Raw genomic sequence first — 25,541 nt, 5'->3', positions numbered from 1 at the left:
GCTCTGACCGGCCCATTTGGGTGCGGGGCGACTGGTCTTACTGCAGGGCTATCTTATGGGTCGCGACAAGTCTTACTAGCGAGCCATGGACAGTCAGTGGCGCGCCGAAACCATCCAGCGTCTAGATGGGCGAGCTAGAACCAGCACCGAAAGGGCTGTTCACGCGCGGGGCGGATGCGCTGGTGGAGCACTTCGGGGTGGGAGCAGTCAATCCAGAACTTGATCCTAGCCCCTGGTTCTGCTGATCTGCTTCTCGAGCGCAGGACCGTAGGACGGATAACGCCTGAGTCAGAATCCACGCCAGAACACGGTGCTACGTCCCACGCGTAGAGTCCGGAACTGACGGCAGCTGCAGATGAGCCGCTTGCTCACGAGTAAGCCAAGGATCCGACAGAGAATGTCTGTCCCCGCGTCTATGCCTCATATCAGATCGGTAGGCTTTAGCAACTAGGTCGGGTTGCCTTTACTTACCCGGCATGGAGTACGGTTCGCGTGGCTCCCCTATGTCGAACTCAAGCCGTGGGCAACTGCAAGAATACTCTTGTCCGAAATGGTTGACAATGGCGGAGATGACTGGAATTTGCGGGCACAGGGGCGGGATCGACGCATACTAAGGAACCACGAGATTGGTGATCCATCGATGAGTTATTTAAACCTATCTTTCGCTACAATGGTCCTATAATACTTTGTAAGCCTCTGTGTGCGTTCTGTTGGTAATTTAGAACCGGAAGCGCCTTGTGCGGCATACTAGGATGATGGGTCCCAGATGTGAAGTGAGAGGCTTCGGTGCTGAGTATCGTAAGTGCTGATGATGGCTCAGCGGCGGAATGTGCGATTGGGATTGCGCTGGAGGAGAAGGTATCGACATTCAACAAGGGGAAATTTTCTCTGTCATAAGGTTAGCGCCCAGGGAACTTGCAATCATGCGAAAGTTCGTTGACGAGTTTGTTGTGTAATTTGTATGGTTTCGTGCCTGAAGTGCGTACGGAATGTCAGGATACTCGGAGAGGCTCGTTTGGTTTACTCCGTACGACGTATGAGAAGAACCACCTATCATCGTATGCGCCTGAACTATGTTTGATAAGGGTTCTGACCGTTTCCGAGTCCGTCCAGATCCAGCGAAGTAGGGCTATCCAGGTGGCCGTGGTCCAGCAGTTGACGGGTGGCAGGATGTATCTATACGGGTCATTACATATGTATGCCCTCGTGTCTAAACTGGCCAGCTCGAGGGAGAGCACATCAACCAGATATTCTCTAATTCTGAAAGAACAAATTTGACCTTACATCCAATTCCATGGCTTTTCCATCCGAATAATGGAATTCACCTCGATTGACAAAATATATACTATTTATTTGAGTTCTCGTATATCTGCTTATTCAGCCAGCCTGCAGGGCAAAGAGCCTATTGGATAATCTACGACGGGGTCATAAGAAGCCACCTGGTTTCAGGAGGCCTGAGCTGTGAGTAAAACCATAACGGAGGCCATGAGTGATATCACTCACTTTGCCGCTGTGGACGAAGACCGAGGAAAGATTTTAAACCTGATTAAATCTTTCGTCTGTGTCCGTGAGGTTGCATGGTGCGCCCCTGTGTGATGGATAAGGGGGGCAGAAAGGCGAAAGGATGCTTCGAATATAAAAACCCCGAGGTCCAATGGTTCTGGTTCATACATAATCACTCCCTTGTTTCTACCTATTTCACATCGAGTCTTGGTCATAAATCCTCAGTATTCTACTCATGGAACTCAACAAGTCCAGGCTCGCCATTGTCAGCGGAGCACTAATTGTCGAGGTCCTGACTACACTCTGGAGCTGCTATACTGTTCAGAATCTTCCGTCGCGTAACGAGGTCTCGACGCCTATGCCACTGAACGCAAGCTATCGGTATACGTTCCTCATCTGCTTTATTTCCATAAATATGGCTGGAACGTCCATCTCGGGAGCCCTTTTAATCTTATCTTGGCAAGGATATGAGTTCTTGCTTCATTACTTGTTGCTGGTATTCTTACTATGGAGTATGCTTCGCGAAGTAGGTCTTGCCCCATTGGATCGCGGTTCATGCTTTTTAACAGACAGAAGTCTCTTCTTATAGGGGGGACATGGAGCCCAGGAAAACGGCCATTCGCACCTGTACTCCTGATGTGCATTTCCTTGGGAGCCTGCTTGTGCCTCTCGGTTGGCGTGTTCGCCGAGGGCCTCCTAGTGTCCTGGGGTGGGACTCTGCGTCAAATAGCTATGGGTTCGTTTCGGCTTTGGCTTGTCTGGGAGTGGCTTCTGGTAGCCCAGGATATGCCTCAGCGGAAGTCATATGTTGCTGCTCACCATTTACTTCGCGTTCTGGCATTTGGTGCCACATTGCTAGGCTTTTCGAGCCAAAGTACGACCGAAGAGCTTCTGGTACGTGTACCATTTGTTTTCAGAGGATCGAACTAATCGGTACAGATCACCTTCATAACCTATGTTACGTACGACTTGATGACTACTTGTCTGACTATGGGCTGGACATTCTCACATCACTCTGGGCTGAGGGTTGCCACTTCGGTCCCCCTTACCCATTGGAATGGTGCCGATCTGACTAGTTCTTGATAATGCCGGGTTGGTTGAGGTGTGATAGACTGTGTTTGAATTGAGCCACTACTATTATAGTGTAGGGATATGGCATGTCTTTGCTACCCAGACCTGGACTGGCCATCCTTGTGTAAATATTTCATAGGATGTAACGATAGCACGAGAACGGGCCTTGTATTTGGGTTTGAGAGCAATAAATCGCCTTAAGTGGCGTTACCGTCAAGGCTTGGCTGGTGGCGATAACTTCGCCGGAGACCATGGGTAGATATATCAGCCCTCTGTACTCTATGATCGTTACCCATAGACATTTATTTATTCAACACTAATATGCGAGAAACCTAACCTCCCCCACTGCCATGCTTGTCCTAGACAACAATAGTACCAATATCACCACCCAAATCAAGGCTATCGAGGACCTTGTTGAGACCCAGCCCGCCTAACACGACATTCACCAACCCACCGAGGCCAAAGGCGTTGAGGAGCTTACCGAACAGTCACAAGGCACCGTAGAGCAACAGGTAGGCAACCGCGATGATCTGGAAAAAAAGGCTCCGCTAGGAGTTCCCAGAGCAGATTAAGATCCTTCTTGGCGTAATGCATGTCCTCGAGCTTGGGCTTAGCGATCTTATTGGTCCGGTTGATGGCTTGAATCGCCACCCCTAACCTTTCTGATGGAGCTTCCCAAAAAGAAAGAGGCAATCGCCACGAACAGGATCTTAACCACTGATCGCAGTCCGGAGTTCGTTTTGGGGCTGTCGCGGACGTAATTCCTTCGACCACTATGGCGACGTCAGTCTTGGAGGCTCGTATTTGTGTGTTGGACGCAGGGTTCTTTAACTGGTCGACGATAAGGTCGCTGTGTGTGCTCGTAGATTTGCTCTTGAACTCTCTGTCACCCGTCACAACAATGTTATTTATGTGCTTCCATCCAACAAGTAGGTGTCCCCGAAAAGATAAAAGGGCACTTACATGCATGGTGTCTAGGTTGGCACTTGGCCAAAGACCTTTACTGATTAAGGGGCGAAGTTGGTGATAGTTTGGGGTGTAGGTTTGGCTGAATATGGATGCTTTGCATTACTCCGAAGACAACATGTTCATGGAAATTCACTCCTTCTTATCATGGATATCCATCCCAGCCTGGCTATGGAGAAAATTGTAGCAGAGCCGCATTTCCATTTATTTTCATAGGAACATTTCTCCGGCATAGGCCCCTATGAGTCAAACTACACCGAGTTTACTTCAGTCACGCTCAAAGAAAGGGGCGTGAGGGCAGCGAGGCAACTGAAAGGGGGGCTCCGCCCTTGAGGCGAAGCGTCCTCATCACGGCCAGAAGATACGTGCAAGCAGAGTCGCATGCTATTAATCGTAGATAGAAGCTGCTATCTTCCTCAAGGGCGGTGCGTTGCCCACAGCCGCCCTTCGAGCGGCATTCTACCCTGATCCCCTCTTTCAGAGGCCTAGGTCCTCCTTCCATTTCTACAAAAAGATTTCAAGCAATTATTACAGACAAGAGGCAGAGGAATGCGACCGACAGGGGGGCGGGGTTGGGCTACGCCTCAAGATGGGAGTCCCCGTGAGGCATCCTCGTGACGAGCATGACGAGCAGGACAGCCGCATTTGCACAATCGTGCATTCATTTGCTTTGGCAGAGGGAATGTTAGGGTGTATTTTGGGCGTTTTTCAAACTCCTTTTGAGAGTCACAAGTGTCCCTCGATGGGTTGCGTATTTCCACCTTAAAGGGATAAAGGATAGCGAAAGGGTGACACCACATATGAGGCGAAGCCTTTGTGGTATAGTGTGGATGGCAGCCTGAGAGTAAGGCTGACATTCCAACACTCCGGTGTAGCCTGCGGATTAAGGCATCTATATGCTGTGCATTTGTGTGCCCTCAAGGCGGTCATTTCAGACATTTCGTATGACTTTTGTGCAATTACTCAATTTTCAAACTCTTCTTTGCTATGACGGGGAAAGGGAGGGATTGCGCGAATCGTTCCAAGCCCTCTGGAACAATCTTTACAGACTACTAGTCGCATATGATCTAGTACCTTGGATATGTCAAGGTAATGGAACCTGAACCGTCCCAGATCTACAAGGCTGTCTCGATGTACACATCTCGGAATGGCGATTGCGATGTTGGTTACCTACCTCTCCACTAGTAACGACATTTTGCTCTCATTCTAGTTTATGTGGCTGACCGCAGCAACAACGAAACTGTGTTTGAAAACAGTAGTCTCGCAAGGCTATTCAGGTTCTTTACCTGGGCCTGCATGCGCAGGGAACCGGCCACAGCTCTACCCGAATGAGTGAACCGGACCCACAGTGAGCTCTATTACTATAGTTCATGGAGATTCATTCGTTATTTTTGAAGATGTATGACTAGGGTACATGCTGGTTTGTACAGGCGCTAGCCCCGAGTGCCTCTGCATCGAATACCACCCCGCATTTATCCATCCCCCTTTTTCCCTCCGCTATCTTCTCCAGGCCTTCGATTATTACGTATCCGTAGCCTAGCCCTTCCTTAGTCTGTGACCCGTCTGAGAATACTGTAATATCCCAAGGGTCTTGTTGTTCGAACCAGGCCTTGAAAGCCTCCGTCGCAGCATCTTTCTTCTGCCCCCCAGTGGGGTTTCTCCTTGAGCCGGGTTTGTACCTCAGAGCGTACAGTACTGTTCTTGGTGTGTATGGTAGCAGCAGTGCTGTATGTTGAAGGTTCGATCGTGGTGTCTGAACCTGCTCGGCCCTCTTCCCCCGTTGTATGATCTTTGGTTCCGCTCGGGCGGCCAGTGGGTGCCCCTCGTGCACTGTCCGGAGCCGGACTGCAAACCGCAGCCTTGCATCTTCCAGTGCTACTCGAGCAGTCGGTAAGCCACTAACCCCGAACAACATATCATTATGGACGGTCCTCCAGACTGGGAGTACCGCCCTTGCGGCTTTAATTAGCGCCTGATGAAAGAGCTCGACGTGCCCACCTAGTCTAGTCCCGGTTTTTGCTATCCCCCTCCGGTTACCTTTCCTTGCCGTGTGTCCGACCTCGGTACCAGGCCCCATGACCGTACAATAGCATGGGCAGTATGCTAGTTCGTATGGCCTTCTGGAGTCCAGCTGCTGGTGGTCCCCGTCTGGTGGCTGCCAGCGCTTTGATATGGTTGGCTACCTTCATCCTTTTGGCTGCTCTGATTTGTACATGTCGTCGAAACTTCAATTGCCTGTCGATGTGTATTCCTAGCCACCTGAGCGCTGGGGGGCGCTTGTTGTTAGACCTGGTCTTGCGTGCATTGTGGTTCGGGGCCGCCGCCCCTTGTTGGGGTTGCTCGTCGTCATTGTGGTCCGGACCGCTACTAACCTCCCCCGCCCGAGGCTGATTAACGCCCGGGCGGCGAAGCCGAAAGGGCAACTATCGCTAATTTACGATACATTTTTGAATCGCTTACTTGCCACCCAAAGCCCTTGCATGCTCCATTTTCAGTTGGTCACTCCATTACCGTCAGCACGTGCTTCAGTGGAAAAACTGCGCAGACCATATATGTTCTAACAACGACATACCATACTCATTGTGCATGTCCCCCAACATTTTTTACTCTAAAGGCTAGATCCTCATCTATACGCTTAATCTGATATCAGGGATATTGCTCGCCTGGGTCTTTTAGATACTTCAGGTACAAAAGCCAACGGCGGCAAACCCTAATTACCGTCTTTCGGTCCATATTGCCGCGCCTCCACATGGGATCGTGGCTGCGGCCGACCCTCAGCTTCTGTGGGTACCCATCGACCGGGAGTTAGGACGCGAGGCACGTCAATTGGTCCAGCGTCTTTGTTGATTGAGTTACTATTCAGTCCTTGTACTTGAGTGTCGCCTCTCTGTAGTGGATGTACGTTGTCGGGCGGCCACTGAATTGGCATTACATATTGTACGTTTTGCGCTTTTGTCTGAGGTGTATCAATGGAATGCTCGGTGTATCCACCGTCGCTCTTAATAAGCGGGTCTTCTACATTGCACGCGTTTGTATCGGTTTGACACTTGGCTTTCTTAAGAAGAACAGAGGCCAAAATTGCACCAGTTAACACGACTAAGGTAGTGACTCCCACGAGGAGACCTACCAACAGCCCAATTATGATGTTATCATTGGTTCCGCTGGATTGGACCGTCAAAGGGTAGTAAGGAAGGTCTATTGGAGTGGTTTGATTTCCCATGGTGTACTTGATAGGCTCATATGCGTAGCAGTTTATATGACCTTTAAAGCTCGCAAACGCATGGGTGGAATGCTGAACAACCTAGATATATATATGTATATTCAAAACACATAATACTCCCTTTTTGGCGAAGCATATAACATACCCCCTCTGGTTTTTGACCGGTTTTAAGCTCTTTTAACCTTGGAAGCAAAAGCTTCTCTCGTCGATCGGGACCAAAAGGGCAGTTTCTGCTATTCCACATGTACTTGCATTACCGTCTTTCGATCTATTTCTGGCTTACGCTTCTTTCACTCGTCCCGCCGTATACAGCGGCCAAAAGCCAAATTCAGTCCCCACACCGAGTATGGATCCATTGGTCATCGTTACCATTTCTGGCCTGCAACTGAAGGGGTATGCTGTAGGATAGGACAACGCAGTACTGTACCGTAAAAACCAGGTTCAGCGTCCGGATTACATTCCAGGGTTTTTGTCAATAAGGTAGAGCGAGGTATCTGTACAATTGACGAAAGCCAAATTCTGCCCCAACAATTGTCCACTAATAACACCTGTCGCCGAACCTCTATGTCTCCTCATACCTGCGCTGGTTTCTGCGTATCGTAGAATCTAAAACTTCCCAGCCGCTCCGCAAGTGCCGTTCTCCACCGATTCCAAAGGGCAGCAGTAATTTACCTTGATCAAAGTCGGCAAATGGGGGGCTGTCCCGCTGATTTTGACTTCCACCAACGGGGGTCGAATGTGGATGGTTAATAGAAGGCACATGTTAAAAGAACGGTGACTACTGTATAAATAACCCAATTCTGATCTAGGAAATACTAAGCCCGCAAGCCTGCAATTCTGACCATCTTCACCAATCAGAGGCATTCATATGACCAGTTTCTTACCTATGGAAGACTACACTTCATACATTGCAAATAGCCCATCTTCGAAAAAGATCTATGAGCTCTTTCGCGGTACGTCTTTCCTCAACAAGTGCTTTGATAAACAAATCTTCTTCACTGTCATTGGCGACATCGAAAACGAGCCGCCGCCTGGCTGCGAAGGGCGGTACTTGGCATTGATAGTAACGAATGACGACTATCAACTGACAGGGAGCGCCTTCAATATGTTCCTATCAAGCCTTAAGCCGCACGGTGAAATGAACGACCGATATGAGCTACAGTTTACAGATTCGGATATCACTTTGAACGTTTACAACCTCGCTTATGCCTGGCGGAATGGACTGGAATCAGGTGATGTTGGAAGAACGCGTGCTATAGCAGATAGCGTTACCAAGTTGGGAGAAGAAGCAGATCAATCGATGACACATAAGAGCAATATAGAATAGATTCATCAATGGAACAGCTTAGAAAAGTGATCGCAGAGGACTTTGAACAGCGAAATAGCTCGTGAATGGAGGTCTTCATCACTTTCTATGCTCTATTATCGCCATTCAAGCACCACTATATCGGAAGAATTGCCCCTAACGACACCTTTTTCGATCAGGTGTGAGGCCTCGCAAGAGGATATTTGAATCGGTGGATTGGGCCATTCGCATACATGATGGACCTTGGCTGTGGAATTGTGTAGCCTCCCCTGGCATTGCAGTGCCGACCGGTGGCGCTGCATTTCTCAGCAAATGCACTGGCCTCAGTAGCCTTGTCGACTCTTTCCTCATTAAACCACGTAGTGTTGTTCGGTATTCGGGTAGAAAATCGACGGTGGGATGCGTCTATCGTGCGATGATGCGTGCAGGCTAGTCGTGGAATGCTTATCACGCTGGTCTCGTGGGGATTGGGCAGCCTCGTTGCCTCAAGGAGTCACTATGTACCGACATACATCAGGTTCGATGGTCATTCGGAACAGTGAATAACAACAGTGGGCGCTATGCTTTTGTATCTTGTAATATAGAAGTGACGGTCACCTCAACTGGTATTCTTGGTAGCAACTGTCGTCATGCTGTCGTGCTCAAGTCGACAGCTTGTCCCCGATCCTGTTGTGCTCGCTGCCATTGAGTGTTGGATTTCGACTTATGTTGTCGGTCGTCGGTCGTTGGCGTATGTTATGCGGCGCATTGCCAGCGTGATACGGATAATCGTCTTTCTCGTGCCCTTCAACCACCCATACTATGTATTACGTCTCTGTTCGAGATCTCCAAGTGCTGCAGTATGCACCTCTGCCGTTTGCCTTCTCTATCCAAGGCCTGGATCACCTCTCGTTCCCCTGAATTCTCTCGCGACTTTCCATAACGGTGGACCCCGCCAACGCCATCATTGAATGGTGGCGATTCAGCCATTGCCGGCAGTGGCGCAGCTCGAACTGCCGCCGTCATCTGCTTTCCGAGAGTGATTAGGAGCTATTGCTGTGTTTGTAGCACCTGGGACTTGATGCACCCAGCGACTCATACCAGCTTTAAGCTAACACATGGAATCCCTCGGGCTTGTCTACCACGACTAAATCCCTAGAAAGAGATGCAAGAAAGTCTGCAGCCTACCCCCGCTCAGCTGCAGCGCAGCGCTCAACGCTACGGGTATGGCTGGCGGTCAGAGTACGTTACGGGGTCGATCGCGAGTTTATTATGAGACCAGACAAGCCATCGCGTTTATGTTGGTAAAGATAGGCTAGCTGGCGCTGAACGAACGTGGAAACCAGCGAAACGAGGTGGGCGAGACAGTACCACTAAATAGGTGCAGCATCACGGTCCAGCTGACTCACGATGTATCCCCAAGGAGATGCGGATTCATAATAGCCGCAGCAAGGTTGGTGTCGATACCGAGTGACATCCTCGGTATCTACGTTGCAATGCATCCAATGGGACTGCATCGCTATTCCCCTCACTTGGAAGGTTCGGGCCTCACCAACGGCCCGGACCACAGCAACCTTCGTCCCGCTTTTGGTTTGCATGGTCCATTGTGTATCATGTCCTCGCTAGACTTTCCATCCATCATATTTTGCACCCACGCAGAAATGCCTATGGACTACCACTGATCCAGGTGGTCATCATTGATCTCTCCCGCAGTACAGTAACTTGGCTCGCTCTCAACTGTAGGTACCTCTGGATATTTTCATCGCCACACTTACTGTGTTGGAATAGTTCTTGTATCAATGACAGCTTCTCTTGCTCTAGTGCCTCCTTGGTAGCCCACAAACTCTCATTCTTCGTGCGCAATTCAGCCTCTTTATCTAGCAAATCCTTGTTTTGTTGCTTAATTGGTTTACGACACTTAGCGGCAGCTTGACGGTTCTTTTCTTTGTTCCTTTCCTGGACAGAAACAGCCTGATAGCCAGGTGATGCCTGAAAACTAGTTGGGATCTCTGGCTGCAGATGGTAATCGGTAGTCGCCAGATCTCCCAGATACGCCTCTGTTGGGGGTTGTGTACATGGTTGTACTAGCTCGCCATGTTGACTGGACGGGGCAAGGGAATCCCAGACTCCACATTTTCCCAGCGTCAGTCCTCAGAGCGACCGGGATGTCGACGGAGCCACCGTCGGATGACACTGATGTGGTCAGTGATTGGCTTTCGTCCATTTCCGTCCAATAGACGGTCACGCAAAAAGAATGGCCATGAAGGGTATCAAAAAGAGGGTTGCTGTCTCGGACATGGCCGCTTCTGCCTCTCAGGAGAACGATAGCTCGCCATAGACACTTGTTGTGCGTTTAGAGATTTGGAGCAAGAAAAATCTGAAGAGAGTTGTGCCGTTGTTGGGTTTAGAAAAATTGATAAAATGCCCATCACATGGGATCTCACCATGTAACGTGATGAATGGCGCGACCAATACATCGCCACTGCATCGCCACTGCCGCGATAGTACATTACAAGAAAAGGCCATTGACCTGAGATACTTCTCTTTCGTAACTCGCCTTATCCCTTAGTAAGCTCCAAACCATGACCACAGTCTTTCAGAAAATACTGCACTAGATCAGCGAACCCATTCTACTAAACCCTGAAAGCCAAACCCGAGCCTACTTAACGTTGTTGTACGACGTCCATGTAGTGCTTCACTCGTCATTTCACTCTGCTACTCTCCTCTGCCTCTCACTGCGCATTGGCCTTTTCGATCTTCTCATTGCATTTCCGCACAGTCGTTGACAGCCCGTCGATATGATACCGCAGTACAGCTAGCAGGGGAGTGACCTCTCGGGTCAGGCCTCTGAAGTACAACGCCTCTTGCCGTAGTCTTCCGTTCTCTCGCAAGAGCTCGACCAAGCGATCATGTTCGGTCGTAGGTGTCTTCAAGCGCTGCAGGTGGTCGGGGTGCATGTCGAAAGCCGTCGTCATGCCTCCGAGTTAGTGAATCTCAATATTGACCAGGGTCGGGGACGGTGGGTTCTGTGGTTGGCGCTTGCTGGATCTTTCCGCCATGTCTCTGGCAGCTGGTAAAGTCCAAGGCAATCAATATAGCTTCGAAAAATTGCGGCAGCACGATCCACGGCTCCAACCAGAGCTGGGCCGTATCTATGCTTTTCCATTATATACGATACTGTACAACATGCGAACAGCCACAGAATCACCCCTCGCCCAGTGATTTGGAGACGAAACAGGATCATGCCTCGGGGGCATCAGTGCATCATCTAACTTTCGGATTCACCCAGACACAGCAGCAGCAGCGGGAACTATCGGGCACAATGTCTCCAAAGAATATTGTGTTCGAGTCCAACGAGCCCGGGCCACGCGACTTGTCTACTATTCCTTTTCAGCACACCGACAACCTGGGGACGAACCGGAGTTCTATGTGTCTCGACTTTCAGCTCTCGCACCATTCTCTTACCGCTATGCTGCCAATGCTGCTGCAGCATACTGCTTCAGATCCAACTTTCCCGTGCCCCGGATTGGTTGGCAGTAGTGGATTGAATGCCGCTTCGATCGTGCCGAAGAGGCTGTCGAAAAGTAGCGGAAATGGAGTTATGTCGCTACTCCAGAGGCGTAATCGCAGATCAGCTCACCGGGCGACCACTCAGAATAGTACTGATAGGGCTGCTGCATCCCACAAGGAGGCAAACAGCCCTTGCAAAAGCCAGGCTACGCCCTGTATTTGCGATAAGGTCAATCCGAATACTGGGAAGCCCTGCAACACGACGTTTTCACGCCTCTACGACCTCACCCGACATGAGGATACCATCCACACGTACAGGAAAAGGATATGGTGCAACCTTTGCACAGAGAAGACTTTTAGCCGCGCCGATGCCCTTGCGAGGCACTACCGTGTTTGTCACCCTGACGCCGAACCCACTATCAAGCACCGAAGACGTGAGACTCGTGCTTCGCAAGCTGTGGGAAAGGAGGATAAGCATGTTGATAGGATTCAAAATGATGTGGTTGGAGAACAGTCTGGACAGTGACTTTTGAGGGGCTACCATGCCCGCATCTACGCTTTGAACACAGGGAAGACAGTACGCTGTAAACAGTAGGAAAACGATTAGCAGAATCACCGAAATTCACGGTGAAACACTTCGACTGCTTTGGAATCCCTCAAAATGTCATATCTGCATCTATTGTGTACCTACGCACAGGCTTAGGACACCCTGTGCGTAGGACACATAAGTAGCAATATACATAAAAGCACATTGGTAAACCGGTTCAGACGTGTGTAGGTAACGCGGTACGAAGCAGGCGCCAGTTTATCTCCTCTCCTGGTGGTATCCGCCAGTGGGCATACACGTATATAGAATGAAAGACATCTGAGCAAACAAGGCCATAAATAGTCGCCCATATAGGCTGAACAAAATCGTCTTGTCCAAAACCAACATAAGTGAAGGCCTATCTACCCGCAATGCGCTCACGCCATGGGACCACATCACTCCAATTCCAAAGCTTCCCCGGTTTGCCAGTAGCATCGGACGTTAGGAGATACCGCATTGTCCCCTTGGCCGCAGGGAAAACGCTCGCCGAGCTGAGGGTCCTTGATGCATGTTATTCCGTCCACGCCAGGGCACACCAGAGTTCCTACGGCTGACTCCGTACCTGTATAGCTGCATCCATCGATCCCAAAGGCTTGAAACGTGAAGTTACCACTCGGATGGCCTTTTGTGCGGCCACCCTGGTCTGTACGGAACTCGGCGACATTAGCCTTATTGCACATATCGAGTCCTCCGCCCTCGGTGGTGTAAAGGAAAGCAAGGAATACAGGATGGTCTTTATACCAGGAAAAGGCCAACAAAAGAAGGTCAGCTGCCCTCGCCCCACCCGGTGAGCCAATGACTGCTCGGCCTATGCCCGCCAAGTGGTCGTAGCGGTTTAGGGCATCGTGCCAGTGCGAGGCCCCTCTGATTGCCTTGACGCCGCGCGTCGCCCAGCAGACAGAGGAGTTCGCCAAATGCGCCTGGATGGCATGTCGACATCCCTCCTGCCCGCTGTGTCCTAGCATGGCATGGAGTCGCGGTGGACTGAAAAATCACTGTCACCTGCGGACCGTCACGCTCGAAGCCGGGAGCGGTCGAGCGGAATGTAAGTACTCGGGCAGAATTTGGGGATGACGGCTGTCCGTGCTCGGGTGGTCGACTCGCAACCCTGGAGCCGCTTGAATATTCTCAGCAGCCGTATTCTCAGCCATATTTTCAGCAGCGATGTCGTCTCTACCCTGCTCTGTCAGGAATAGTAAGGTTTACATAGTCCCGGAGTCGCAGGGGATTACGGTACTCCAAGTCTCTTGGGCTGCTGTTCTGGTTCGTATGTACTTTTCCGTATCTCTAGGCAAAGCACACTCCTTTCGCATCCTCTCCTGATGATGCTACCGAAACCGACTCTGATACTCCAGACTCCCTACCTCCACGCCCCGTCGTCCAGAAGTGGCCAGCGCAGGGCGGTACAGTACTCAAACCTGCATACTATGAGTTGGCCACCTGTGAAGCTAGCGATTTCTCGATGAGGAACTGCGTCTCGGCAGCCGGTCTAACCATGCTGCGTCAAGTTCCATACCGGCGTAGTTATGGCCCTGTATACGTACCGTAGACGGCCTACCGTACTACCGTAGGTACTGAAGAAACGGCTCCCGCAATTTGTACCGCTTACCGGCCACCTGTTGACATGCTTTTTGCCAGCGACGCCGTAGCAGGAGTGACCCAGTGCTTCTAGTGCTGATGGCGGTGGAAGTGCGCTTTTGTGGTCGTGCCTGGCCGTCTACGCTTGTGAAGTCCTTTACTACAACCTCCTCCAGTTTCTGTACTCGATGAACATGTGAGATATCCTGTGTCGCTTGCGACATGATAGCTACCGATACTACACATACGGCCCGTACGGCTGGTGACACTTGCCGTCGTCTTCGTAGCAGGTTCTGGTTGGCACCACTGGCACGAGTTCTGATCCCATGACTGGACTTCGCCGACGACACGCATTCCACCGCTCTCATGCTTATGTAGTCCCTAGTACGCTGCTGGAGCGCTTCTATGACTCTATGGTGCGGGCTAATCGGATCCCGTTCACCACAGGCAGCCCAAACGCATCTGGTGGTTCTCAGGTACTCCAATAGTAGCGTGCGCTTATTACACCCTAAATCTTCAATGCTGCTCTTCTGGTTCGTACCGACCAGTATGGTAAGACGACAACAGCTCAGCTATTTGCATCTATTTCTGGCCACGCTATCGGAAGCTACTTCCGGTCCTATTGGCTTGTACCTCAGGGTACAGTCGTCACAAAGAGACGGTGCAGTACTGACGGTTGACTTCTATGCAGTTCATCTTGCGACACTAGACTTTCGATCAAGAAGTGCCCCTTCGTTGCCGGTGCCAAGCTATCTTACCAAGCTCTACATTTGGATCCATGCTGTGCTGTGTGTACCCTTTCGGACGTACAAGAGTGTAAAATGGTTAGGCTGCAGTAGGGCAGATGTAGGCCTCAGGACGTGGAGCTGCTGATGGCGCTGCCGGTCCAAAAGAGCAAAACCAGCGAACATCAGCAAACTTGGAGCGAACCGGGACACAACCGGGCGCCGGTCCTGTCGTCTCCTTGGCCGTGGCGTACTTGCTGCTCCCAAGAGGCACTTTCGAGTCTTTCCAATTCCCACGGAATCGTGTTCAGAAAAAGCGACGGGAAGACTGAACCCACTGTTCTGCTTCGCCCGACCGAGTCTACAACTGGACTGTTCTCGACGCATTCGCAATGGGACAGAACCATCCACTGTGATACGTACTGTACTTTACTCTTTTTGCTGCATCAGCTCGAAGAGTTTCACGGGCTATTTCCGGTCTTAGTTGGTTGGCGCTAACTGTTTGTTGGATGCAGCGTTGGAAGAGTAGCTACTAGTGCGACTAGCGGGCCAGGTCCCAGAAAAGCAACGTCATGAGTGTAGAGCTGGTTTGCGCCTCCGCGCGCCATTTGAACAGCTTCCCAACCTCAGCCGCGCAAGGACTTACCCTCGGCAAGACACACCGAAGAGAAGCTAGACCCGAAATCCATCTCGCCAATATGGTTCTGGAAGCATGTCGGCAGCTGCCAGCTAGAACTGGCAGTAATGATCGCATTGCTGGGAAAGGAGGACTGAACTGACGGAAAGATCAGGAAATGGGAAACCGGGTGCAGGCAGTAGTAGACTGCAGCCGTAATGAACCTCAACTCAGGGGAATGAATACAAGACTAGCCACAGTAGGTTCATCCCCGCAGTCCCGTTGAGTTAGAGACCAACCACTGCATTCGAATTGACGCGCGCATAAGACCACATGATGCATCCCTAATGCGAAGCTAATGCGGTCTGACTGCATCCCCAATTTGCCGGCTATGACCTCGAAAATCATGTGCAACGAACGCCGCTTGGTGGAAACTACGCAAAACACTATTCACCTCAGTGTGACTATGAAAGCGGCCCTTATGTTGGATCGGTTTGTGTACAGTATAGGAGACTGACAGAGGGATGAAGCTGTGCGCATGTTCCCAGCAACTCCTCAGGCCACGGCTCCACCAGAGCTGTGCCTACTGTCAACGATGCCGCAGACAACGTAACGGGGAAACAGAGTTATAGTAAATCGTGCATCGAAGAATGGCATCTGGTACGGGCTACGTAGTACAATCTGTGCCGTTTCTCGGACGCTTTGCAAAGGATTTCTGACGTGCTGAAGCTGGCAAGGATTGTAGCTAGTTGTGGCCATAAGGCAAGGAAGACATCACGAATCAATTGTATTACACCCGACAGTCTGGGTACGCTACGTCCAGTGCACATCAAACAAAATATCTACTACAAAACCTGCTGGATCCAGTGCACATGTCTGCTTCGTCCATTCCTTTCAATTTTCACGCAAGATCACGCATCTAGAGATTTGTCTCTACGCTCGCGTTTTGGTTGTAACCAAACGGAAGCCTTTCAGCCACCCCACGATCGTGATGCGACCGAGCGAGCAGTGCAGGACCCAATTTTGCAGATAACACCGAACCACTATTCGACAGAAAATGTCCGACCGCGAATGTGATGAATTGCCTCAAAGCGCCGCTTTGTGGGAACTCTACAGACGAAAGCGCACACTCGAGTCCAAGCAAAAGAAGAAGAATGACCTTACAAAGGAACTGGAAGCGCTTGCGAAAGCGGAGGAAGCGCTTGAGGAAGAGGGGGCTAGCATTGCCCAAAGGCAGCGCATCCTCGTCGACAAGCGCAAGACTCAGCGAGCAGAACTTGTGCAAGTCAGCGAGGAGTGCGATTCCGAACAGACAAATCTGCAGCGCTCTTGGCGGGATATGGTAGGTTAATTAATCTCGAGCGCACCCTTCTTCCTTTCACAGCTTCCGTCTTGTTCTAGAACATAAATGAAGCTAACGCACACAAGTTCGGCGGGAGCGCCGACCGCCTCAGTTCGCAGCATCCGTCCAATCCTTTGCCAACATCGAACGACGAGTCAATTGAAGACGTGCAGGAGCCCCCACAGAAGAATGCAGCAGAACCTACAAACAATCAGGTGCCTGCTGCCACACGTACCGGTCGCATAAGCAGAGCCCCACCTCGATACTCTCCCACTCTACGCGCGACCGATTCCACCCGTACTTCGCCTTATCGCTCTACGAACAATGTAAGGGCAGCTGTAAGACGGTTGGCATCCCGATCTAGCCAACGCACCGTGACGAATGATACTCCTGCCAATAGCCGCTCGAAACGGAATCAGCGACATTCACGGCTGAAAGATGGCACCCACCAAGCACGTTAACAAGATTGGGGCCCCTAGCGTACCTCGTAAATGTAAGATAGCAAACAATTGGATCGATCCCTAGTGGATGGTTCGTCTAGCGCAATGCAGACTTGCAGTAATTGTTCATCACGTGGTGTGGTGTGGGTTACATCGTTCTTCGCGGCGACGCCACAAAACAGCCCTCCAAGCAAACATGTGCATAGACCGTGCTAGCTAATACACTCCGCAGGGTTTGTCAAGGGTGTGTGCATAGTGCTTGGGGGTTCTTCAAAACTGGTTTCCAACAACGAGATCCTAGTCTACGGAACCCGGTATGTGACCCGCTTGGGTCAGTCATATAACGGGGGTCCTTTGCTCGTAGAGGTGGAGCATTCTGCCAACATGACGTCCAGACACGAAAAGGCTCTTCCCCTTACCCCAGGCAAGCCGGCAGCTGAGCAAGCAGCCGATGCGACGGACTCGGATAAAACTTACAGTCCCGATACATACATTTCTTTACTCGAAGAGGAAAATGAGCAGCTTAGGCTCCGGAACCAGGAGCTTGTTCGTCAGCTGAGATCCCTGCAGTATAGGCTCGCCGATGAAACAGAGACCAGGAAGGACGTCAGTGAGAAGGCCGGGCAGTACAAAGCCGGCCTGGAAAAACGCGATGCGCTGGTGGGTGACATCGCAAACGCTATCATACGCGAATTCGAACGGTATAAAGATGTCATTTCGGCTAGACCAGAAGAGCAGATTCGTGTATATTACAGAAGTAGTTTTGACAACGACTCGCCCGTGTGAGCATGGGGTAACGAGTTTATAGTGAGGAATTGAAGAGAACACATAAGCGCGCGCTTCTCCATACCAACCCTTACCCTATAAGTATCATGGTCAAGACCAAATGATTGACGAGTCTGCGCATCCAAGCTACTGTACACCCTTTATCAAGCACAAGGCAGATTGTTATCATGTCCATTATTTGCCAGGTCATCCGCGATGAAGACGTACCCGTCCATGGCATGACTGTGGTTCTTCATTGCGCCGACGCTGCGGTCCGTCCTTTCGAGGCATCGACAGACATAGAGGGGAACGTCTTTCAGTGGCACCCAGCGGGAAGCACGCCGGTGAATGGTACTGGTGTCGTGGAACCCATCAACGACACACGATGGCGTATGATCTTCGCCACGCACCCGTACATGGGGGCCGAGACTACATTCCGAGAAATACCTGTCGAGTTCTACGTCTCGTCCAGGGAGCATTACCGCATCATCCTCCTGCTCTCAGACGATAGTTACGGCGTTATTCAAGAGAGGAAGCCTATTGAAGCTCCCGAGGCTTTTGTTGATGGACTGCTCTCACTCTCTCCACGACATGGCGAGGATGCACTGGACGCACACGTCACTAAGCAAGATGATGACTCTGAGCCTTGGAAAAAGGAGCCGTCACCCTACAGTCTCTACGAGGAAGTCTGCACTCAAGGCAGTCATCGAGCCCAACGCCGACATAAGGCCGTCGCTACAGAAGGACCACGGCGATCACAGAGAATCAAGATCATGGCGGAGAAGGAGGGACAAGCTTGAAATACTAGATGTACACAATTTGTAATATAATATGGTCTAATTTAATCCCACCCTAATTATTGTAACTTGGTTCAATGAACGTCCTTCGAGTGCTCCGGGTTTCTCTGCTTAACGGAGAGATTGATCGTGTCGTATAGTCGGGTACGTGATCTGGGTAAGTCAGCGAAGGTCTCGACGGCGAAGTTACTGCAGAGACAGCCGAAGAAGATATATACGTATTGAAACTAGTTCTCGAAGCCTGGCTTATAGATGCGTCACTGATCGACGAGTCTTGATTGCGATTTTGTTTTGCAGACATTCCAGCGGCCATAATCAGCGAGTTTCCCTCGATGTTCACCTGCGAGTTGGACCTCGTCTCATCGCCTAGAGGCCATCTCTGGAGGAGAGGACCCAAATAGGACCTAGGGCTGCTCGTTCGTACAAGCGGCCCTTCCCTCAGCTGGGGACTGAAGTATGAACGCGTATCTTCCTCAATTTCGGAGTCCTGCGGCCCATGGTAACCAGTGCTTCTCGTTCGTACATTTGGCCCCCCCTCTGGTTGCGGGCGGAAGTACGAACGTGCGTCCTCGGTTTCAGTGTCTATCGGCCCATCGCTTCCTGAAAGAGAAATGGACTCCATTGGTGGCTGTGAATCGCAGCGGCCGCTGCTAATCGCTTGGTGATTCTGACCAGCACGGAGTATTGGTCGCCTGACCGTCAAGCCTGTTGTGGTCGGTGACCTAGCTGAACTGGTGTAGTTGGGTAATTCGCCCAAAAACGCGCAGAGGATATCTCGCTGTACGAAAAGAGTCGTGAGATGGTCCGTATTGCTGGAATCTAGGAGCTGGGGAATGAATAAGTGGTTAACCATATGTTTTGAAGATTCCATGAAGGGGCGGCCACATCGCCTGCTCATCTGTTCCTCATTCTGATCTGAACTCTCGATCCTTTGGTCTTCTGGCTGGCTCTGCAAGGAGACAAGTCTAAAGATCTCAGAATTGATCTTTTTCGACGTGAAGCCCAGCATACGAGATCTTCGTAGCAGCTTTAGTAGATAGTAGTCTTTCGACCCTGCGAGACTAGTACTGCTTCCTTTCTCTCGGCGAGGCGGATGGTCAGAGAGCCAGGGGGAGTATCGCATTGCGGAGATAAAGACCTCTTGATAGGACCAGCTAAAATCTGGATTGAACGGAACCTCGCGAAAGTCTTCCTCCTTGAACTCGATATAGCACTTGTTGGGACAACGCCAGATTTGGTGCATCGCCTCGTAAAGCGACTGTCCCCTTTTAAGCTTTGTTAGCATCGTCGATTTAAGTATTTCTGAGCCAATGCTGAAGTATTTCATGTTTTCGTGAAATGTTTTGATGCTAGGAATTATTACACCAAGGTCAAGAATGGCGGACTCGATCCTCTTACGACGGTCTATATCGTGAATCAGAGGATATAGAACGCGTGAACGCATTAACTTCCTGATAAGTTCCCGGTCTTTTCGGCTTGCAGAAGGAGCGAGCAGTTGAACGTGTTCAACTGTTTGTGTGTCCGTGGCCAACCCGATGTCTTCTTCTTCCAGCGTTATCTTCTCCCAAACTTTGAAGGTCCGTTTTAAGTACCGTTCCATCGCCTCTCTGCCGCGCGAAGCTAAATGCTTCTCTATGTTTCCAAGCTCCAACCCACCTCTGAGGCCGGGGAAGCGCTTGGTCAAACGATCTAGTTGTACGACAAGCTCCGGGATGTCTAGCAGGCGTTTCAAAGCCTTCTGCTTGTGTAGCGACAGCCTGCCGGTCCACTCGTTCTCCGATCCCGTATCGCCTTGAATCTGATATTGGCGTATCTTCCAATATGTATATCCATCCGGACGACATGTCTCGAAGTGGTATCGTTCAGCATGCGGCCGGAGAAGGAGAAGGGGATCGGTGCCCTCGGGAATACAATATAACCTCGCCGTCCACCAAGTCTCTGGTCCAGACGTTCTCATAGCCGCCTCGAGACGCTGCCTTCCATGAATGCATTCAATCTTTCGAGATGATCGGATCTGTCGGAAAGGCGGGCGAGTCCGCGCTAGGTCTTCCAACGGAATAGCAGAAGAAGCCAGGACTTCGTCTAGTTCACTCGGCCACAACTTGACATCGATATGATTGATATCTATCTCTGGTTCACAGTGGCGTTGGAAAACCGACTGTAGTTTGTTAATCGCATTTTCGTCCTTATCACGGCATAGATCGACCGAGAGATTTGCGATCTGGATCTGGCCTATGCCTATCAGAAATTCATTCATTTTGGCATGGGTGACACGCTTCTATCCGTAGTTCGACAAGAGCTACTTATGAGAGCTCCGCTTACGCAAGGATTCGGGATCCGGAATCCAGAAATCGAGCGACGGGTAGCTATATCGCGAAACATGACATTGAATCTGTTATAAATAGCCAGATGGTCAGATCTACGGTTGACACGTTCAAAACAACTAACAAGAACGGTTAAAAATGAAAGGCCCTCTAAAGATCGGTCTTATCCTCATGAGCGTTGTGATGGTGGTGAACTACGTGTGAGAAACAGTAACGAAACAAACTGGGCTGCTGCTAATATAAGTAGTTCGAAGAAGCATCCGAAACGTACTTCACGACCACATGAACGACGCAGGAGAAACATGAAGTAGAGGTAATTGTGCTAATGGACTAAGTCTAAGGACTATTTTGATTCCTCTTGAGGGAGGGTCATTGATGTCGGGGTCTTTGGGCTTGGTGGATATGTAGCCTGCGCTAATATGAGCAGGTATCTTTGAATACAACGTTTAAATACTCTTACCAAGTGTCTGGAGCCTTCGGCTTGCATCTTCTGGAACTGGCTGGGAATCAGATCGATGTAGCTTCTGGGAATGGATTGGTCGCTGAAAGGTGTCTGTAAGACAAATGATGACTATGACTGTCAGCCCAGCACAGGAAATGGAGATGTGTACATACATCGAGCACGATGCAACAGGATCCCCAAGTCCATAGTCGTACCGTCCATGCCATGTTGTCGTGCGCCCACACGAAGAATAGGACGGTGGGACGGCCTTCGCGGCGAAGGCAGCTGCCTCGGACCCTTCTGTCTCATGGGACTGTTGGGAATGACAGTCCCACCATCCTCGTCGGGGATGACGTCGTAGGCAGACAGAGGCTCCGCCGCGGCAGCGGGAACTGCTGCAACATACCCGGTATCGGTTTCGTACTCGGCATCTGCGTCGCTGCCTATACCAGTAATGGTATTCGCGTCGTCGTTGGCGTCGGCCTGGGCCTCGAAATGGATGGCTTCGACTTGGCCGCTCGATCGCGTCGCTCGGCCGTGGCTCTGTCTCGCATGGCACGCGGCTGATCGTCGAAACTGCGGTTGTTAGTAACAGAGCTGGATACACTCGACGGAACGGTAACGGGACATGGGGACGGACAATCCTGTTGAGGTCCGGCACACGCTGCCCGCGTGGGACGTGCATCGCCGTCTCCATCCGCTCGTGCGTCGGGTTCCAGTACGCAAGCGCGCTGAAGACATCGCAGTACCGCCCGAGGTCTTGTGTCTTGTTCTGCAGTGACAAGCCGCTCTTGCGAACCTTGTCTTTCTGCCTCTTGGTGTGAGCCATGACGGAGGCCTAGCTAGCCAAAACGGTTCGGCAACGTGCTGGACCCTCTTGGAGCATCTTTCTGCGTGGCCATGGTGCCATAATAGCGTCTCGCGGAACGGTAGATATAGCGAGCTGCCGGCTTGCGGGTGTGAAATGTTGATGAAATGATGAGCTCGAGCTGGGCAAACCTTGCCAGGGGTGCTGCTGATCCGGTTCCAGGACCCATGTTGGCGAAAAGGCTTCCAACAGATTTCAGGCCTACATAGTTTCTCTTCGGTGTCTTGAAGAGAAGTTCTCGCGTAGCAAGAAGATTGGGTGTTGGCCCTAATGGCGCGGGGTTGCGAATCAGCTCCGCGCTAGTCGCGCTAGTGCGCCATTGCTACTGCACCCAACGGTACAGTAGAATCCAGGTTCAGCGTCCGCGATAGATATGTGAGAAAAATTAGCCTAATGTACTGTGGGGCTTCCTGCAAAGTGCACCCTAGTGAGGCATAGGTACCTGTCAGCGTCGGAAGAATGTATTTAGAGCGCTTACCTATATATATAAGTACCAAGATGGTATGCGGCTGTGCCAACAGTGGCTGTACATCATGTTATTTGTGCATAATTGATTGCTGTCCTGTAATGTTGTACCTACAACGTGGCGCTTCACGGGCTGTATTTGGCTGTTTCGTATCGAGACTAGCCGAGCTACACGTTCGGCCCCTAGTACAGTATATATATAGCTTGACCCGTCTCTGTTTATTGTCAGCAAATTTCCCCTCACCGATCTCTGACCACTCCTTCCCTGGCGCCAATTGCATCCTATTCTGGATCTTAATATCAATCGCAGAATGGATTTCGCCACCAGTCACTTTGTCAACAAGCCTGCCAATGCCTACTTTCTTATCTTCTGCCCAGGAAAAACGGCTTACGGTATCGAAGAAGCCAAAAAGTTTTTCGATGCAATTCAAAACAATGCTCCCAAAGGAAATGTAGTAGAGCAAGTTGGGGATGGATGTAGTCCTCTGCAAGAGAGTGATATCTACAAGTCATGGGATGTGTTCAAGAGGAAGACTGCTACGATGGAGGCACCATGCGTGATATTCAATTGTCACGGGATGCAGCAGAGTAGAGAGCATTGGATATACCTTGGCGAACAATGGGTACCAACGAGACGCATATTTCAAAGATTCGGCACCTCCTTCGAGATTCCAATGTCGATCTTCCTACCCGCTTGCTTCAGCAATTCTGCATGCCACGCAGCCAGCGCTCTGCCCAAAGGCTCCGTGCTTGCCACATTTGGAGATGGAGACTTCTCTGGAAATGATGTGGCGAGATGGCAGGCGGCACTGACGCAATGGCCGCTATGTACCCGGGCAGTGGATCTGCTCTACATATATCTTATGCAGGGTCTCAAGAATCGATTCGCCCCGGTGGTATCTGTAGTGGGAGGGACGACCTTGCATTTGGACTTACTGCTCGAGCAGCATGTTGGTTGTGGTTTCAGTCTCGTTGTACAAGAAGCGCTGGGCAGTCGTATGGGCAAAGAGGATGTGATTAGTTTATTGTCTCAAAGATTAGCAGGAGCGAAGAGCGTATGGAGTATCAATGCTGTCGATTACGGGACCGTCCTGGCTCTTTTGTTGGAAGAGACTTATCAGACGGCCCTTCGGATACTAACATAGGAAACGTACTTACCGAGAGGATCCTCAGCTGAGGTTCAAGATCGCCACTAAAGGCAAATACTGCAATTGACAGCGAATGGGAGTGCTGATACAGATACATCTACTTCAAACTCATTATCAATGAAGCTAGCTAGATACAAGAACATGGCGTGAGAGGGTATTTCCTCCAGTTTGATAGCCCTGATCCCGTTTCCGACGCTATGCTACATGCTGTGTGCGTCCCTTGTCAGATACCATGTCAAAGAAGGTACGGTATATGTCTTCTCAGTATGTGACTCTTCTGATGTGCTGCAATACGAAAATCCATCCGTATTTCTTCCCACGTGCTTATTGGGCGGTGGTGATGTGGCCGATAGAATGCTTGGTCAAATATCGGAACACTGTCATGAAGTGAAGAAACTCTTCAGAGGCGCCAGGAGGCCAAGAGCGACCTCTCTTCAAGAACGCCCCGTGGAAGGATATCAACGCCCGGATCGCAGCAGCATTGGTTACGACGCCTACGGGCGGTACGGTCCAAGAACAGACGGACCGGCTGATGGACGTCGTTTTGGAAGCGGTGAACGCACTGACTCCTAAAGCCAAGCCATCGCCGTACGCGAAACGATGGTGGACGACGGACCTAACACAACTCCGGTGCATTTATACATACTGGAGGAATCGAGCTCGGACCGAAAGAAGGGCAAGCTGCATCAGACGGGACCTAGAAGCGACGGCTAAGGGTGCGGCAAAGCAGTACCACGACGCCATCCGACAGCAAAAGAAGAAGCATTGGAACGACTTCCTCGCAGACAACAACAATATCTGGAAGGCGGCGAAGTACCTAAAAGAGGGCGACGACACAGCATTCGGGAAAGTCCCCCAGATCGTTCGCGCGGACGGGACGAGTACTTCTAACCATGCGGAACAAGCGGAGGAGCTGCTTACTAAGTTCTTTCCTCCGCTCCCGGACGAGATTGCTGACGAAGGGGACCGCCCGCAGAGGGCGCCCATCGAGATGCGCGCGATCACGATGGAGTAGATAGAGCGTCAGCTGTTCGCAGCTAAATCCTGGAAAGCACCCGGGGAGGACGGCCTGCCGGTGGTGGTCTGGAAGGAAGTGTGGCCGGTGGTCAAGCAACGGGTGTTAACGCTGTTCCGTACGTCGCTCGGGGAAGGAGAGCTACCAACCCAATGGCGCCACGCGAAGATTATTCCTCTCAGAAAGCCGGGCAAAGAAGACTACACGATAGCGAAAGCCTGGAGGCCGATCTCGCTCCTATCCACGCTCGGGAAGGTTTACGCTGCGTGGCGAGGCCGTAAAGTTCTTAGCCTCGTGAGCTTCGACGTCAAAGGGGCGTACAACGGGGTGTTCGACGTCAGGCTTCTCCAAAGGATGAAAGCCCGAGGGATACCAGACCAGTTGCTTCGTTGGATCCGCGCTTTCTGCTCAGGTCGTACGGCGACGATTCTGGTGAACGGGCACACGTCCGAAAGCCGTAGCCTACCACAGGCCGGCTTACCCCAAGGGTCTCCCTTGTCTCCGATCCTGTTCCTCTTCTTCAACGCGGATCTGGTACAGCGGCGAATCGACTGCTACGGGGGCGCGATCGCCTTTGTCGACGACTTTACAGCTTGGGTCACAGGCCCGACGGCGGAAAGCAATCGCGAAGGGATAGAAGCCATTATCAACGACGCCCTCGCGTGGGAAAGAAGGAGCGGTGCGACGTTCGAAGCGGACAAGACAGCCATCATTCACTTTGCCCGTAAGCCGTACAAGAGCGATTCGACACCCTTCACCATTAGAGGACGGGATGCACTGCCCAAAGAGCACGTCAAGATCCTTGGGGTTGTTATGGACACCAAGCTTAAGTATAGGGAACACATCGCACGAGCCGCTGCTAAGGGGCTGGAGGC

The 25,541-nt window shown here is 51.1% G+C and overlaps 4 protein-coding genes across 4 annotated transcripts; 3 read left to right on the top strand and 1 right to left on the bottom strand.

Annotated features, from left to right (window-relative positions):
* Window positions 1-10,777: 10,777 nt before the first annotated feature.
* PG985_005509 (uncharacterized protein) lies at window positions 10,778-11,002 on the bottom strand (the record flags this gene model as incomplete). Its single annotated transcript, XM_066825278.1, has 1 exon — window positions 10,778-11,002. One exon carries the CDS (start codon window positions 11,000-11,002, stop codon window positions 10,778-10,780), a length of 225 nt encoding a protein of 74 aa, XP_066688438.1.
* Window positions 11,003-11,102: 100 nt separating this feature from the next.
* On the top strand, window positions 11,103-12,081 carry PG985_005508 (uncharacterized protein; the record flags this gene model as incomplete). Its single annotated transcript, XM_066825277.1, has 2 exons — window positions 11,103-11,123; window positions 11,242-12,081. 2 exons carry the CDS (start codon window positions 11,103-11,105, stop codon window positions 12,079-12,081), a joined length of 861 nt encoding a protein of 286 aa, XP_066688437.1.
* A 4,036-nt stretch (window positions 12,082-16,117) lies between these two features.
* Window positions 16,118-16,411, top strand: PG985_005507 (uncharacterized protein; the record flags this gene model as incomplete). Its single annotated transcript, XM_066825276.1, has 1 exon — window positions 16,118-16,411. The coding sequence occupies one exon, from the start codon at window positions 16,118-16,120 to the stop codon at window positions 16,409-16,411; it is 294 nt and encodes a 97-aa protein (XP_066688436.1).
* Window positions 16,412-22,814: 6,403 nt separating this feature from the next.
* On the top strand, window positions 22,815-23,648 carry PG985_005506 (uncharacterized protein; the record flags this gene model as incomplete). Its single annotated transcript, XM_066825275.1, has 1 exon — window positions 22,815-23,648. The coding sequence occupies one exon, from the start codon at window positions 22,815-22,817 to the stop codon at window positions 23,646-23,648; it is 834 nt and encodes a 277-aa protein (XP_066688435.1).
* Between the last annotated feature and the right edge of the window lie 1,893 nt (window positions 23,649-25,541).

The sequence above is a fragment of the Apiospora marii genome (genome assembly GCF_038362585.1).
Source record: "Apiospora marii strain CBS 49790 chromosome Unknown utg000003l_segment0_segment0, whole genome shotgun sequence".
Classification (NCBI taxonomy): Eukaryota; Fungi; Ascomycota; class Sordariomycetes; order Amphisphaeriales; family Apiosporaceae; genus Apiospora; species Apiospora marii.
This window is presented reverse-complemented; position numbering and strand designations above follow the sequence as displayed.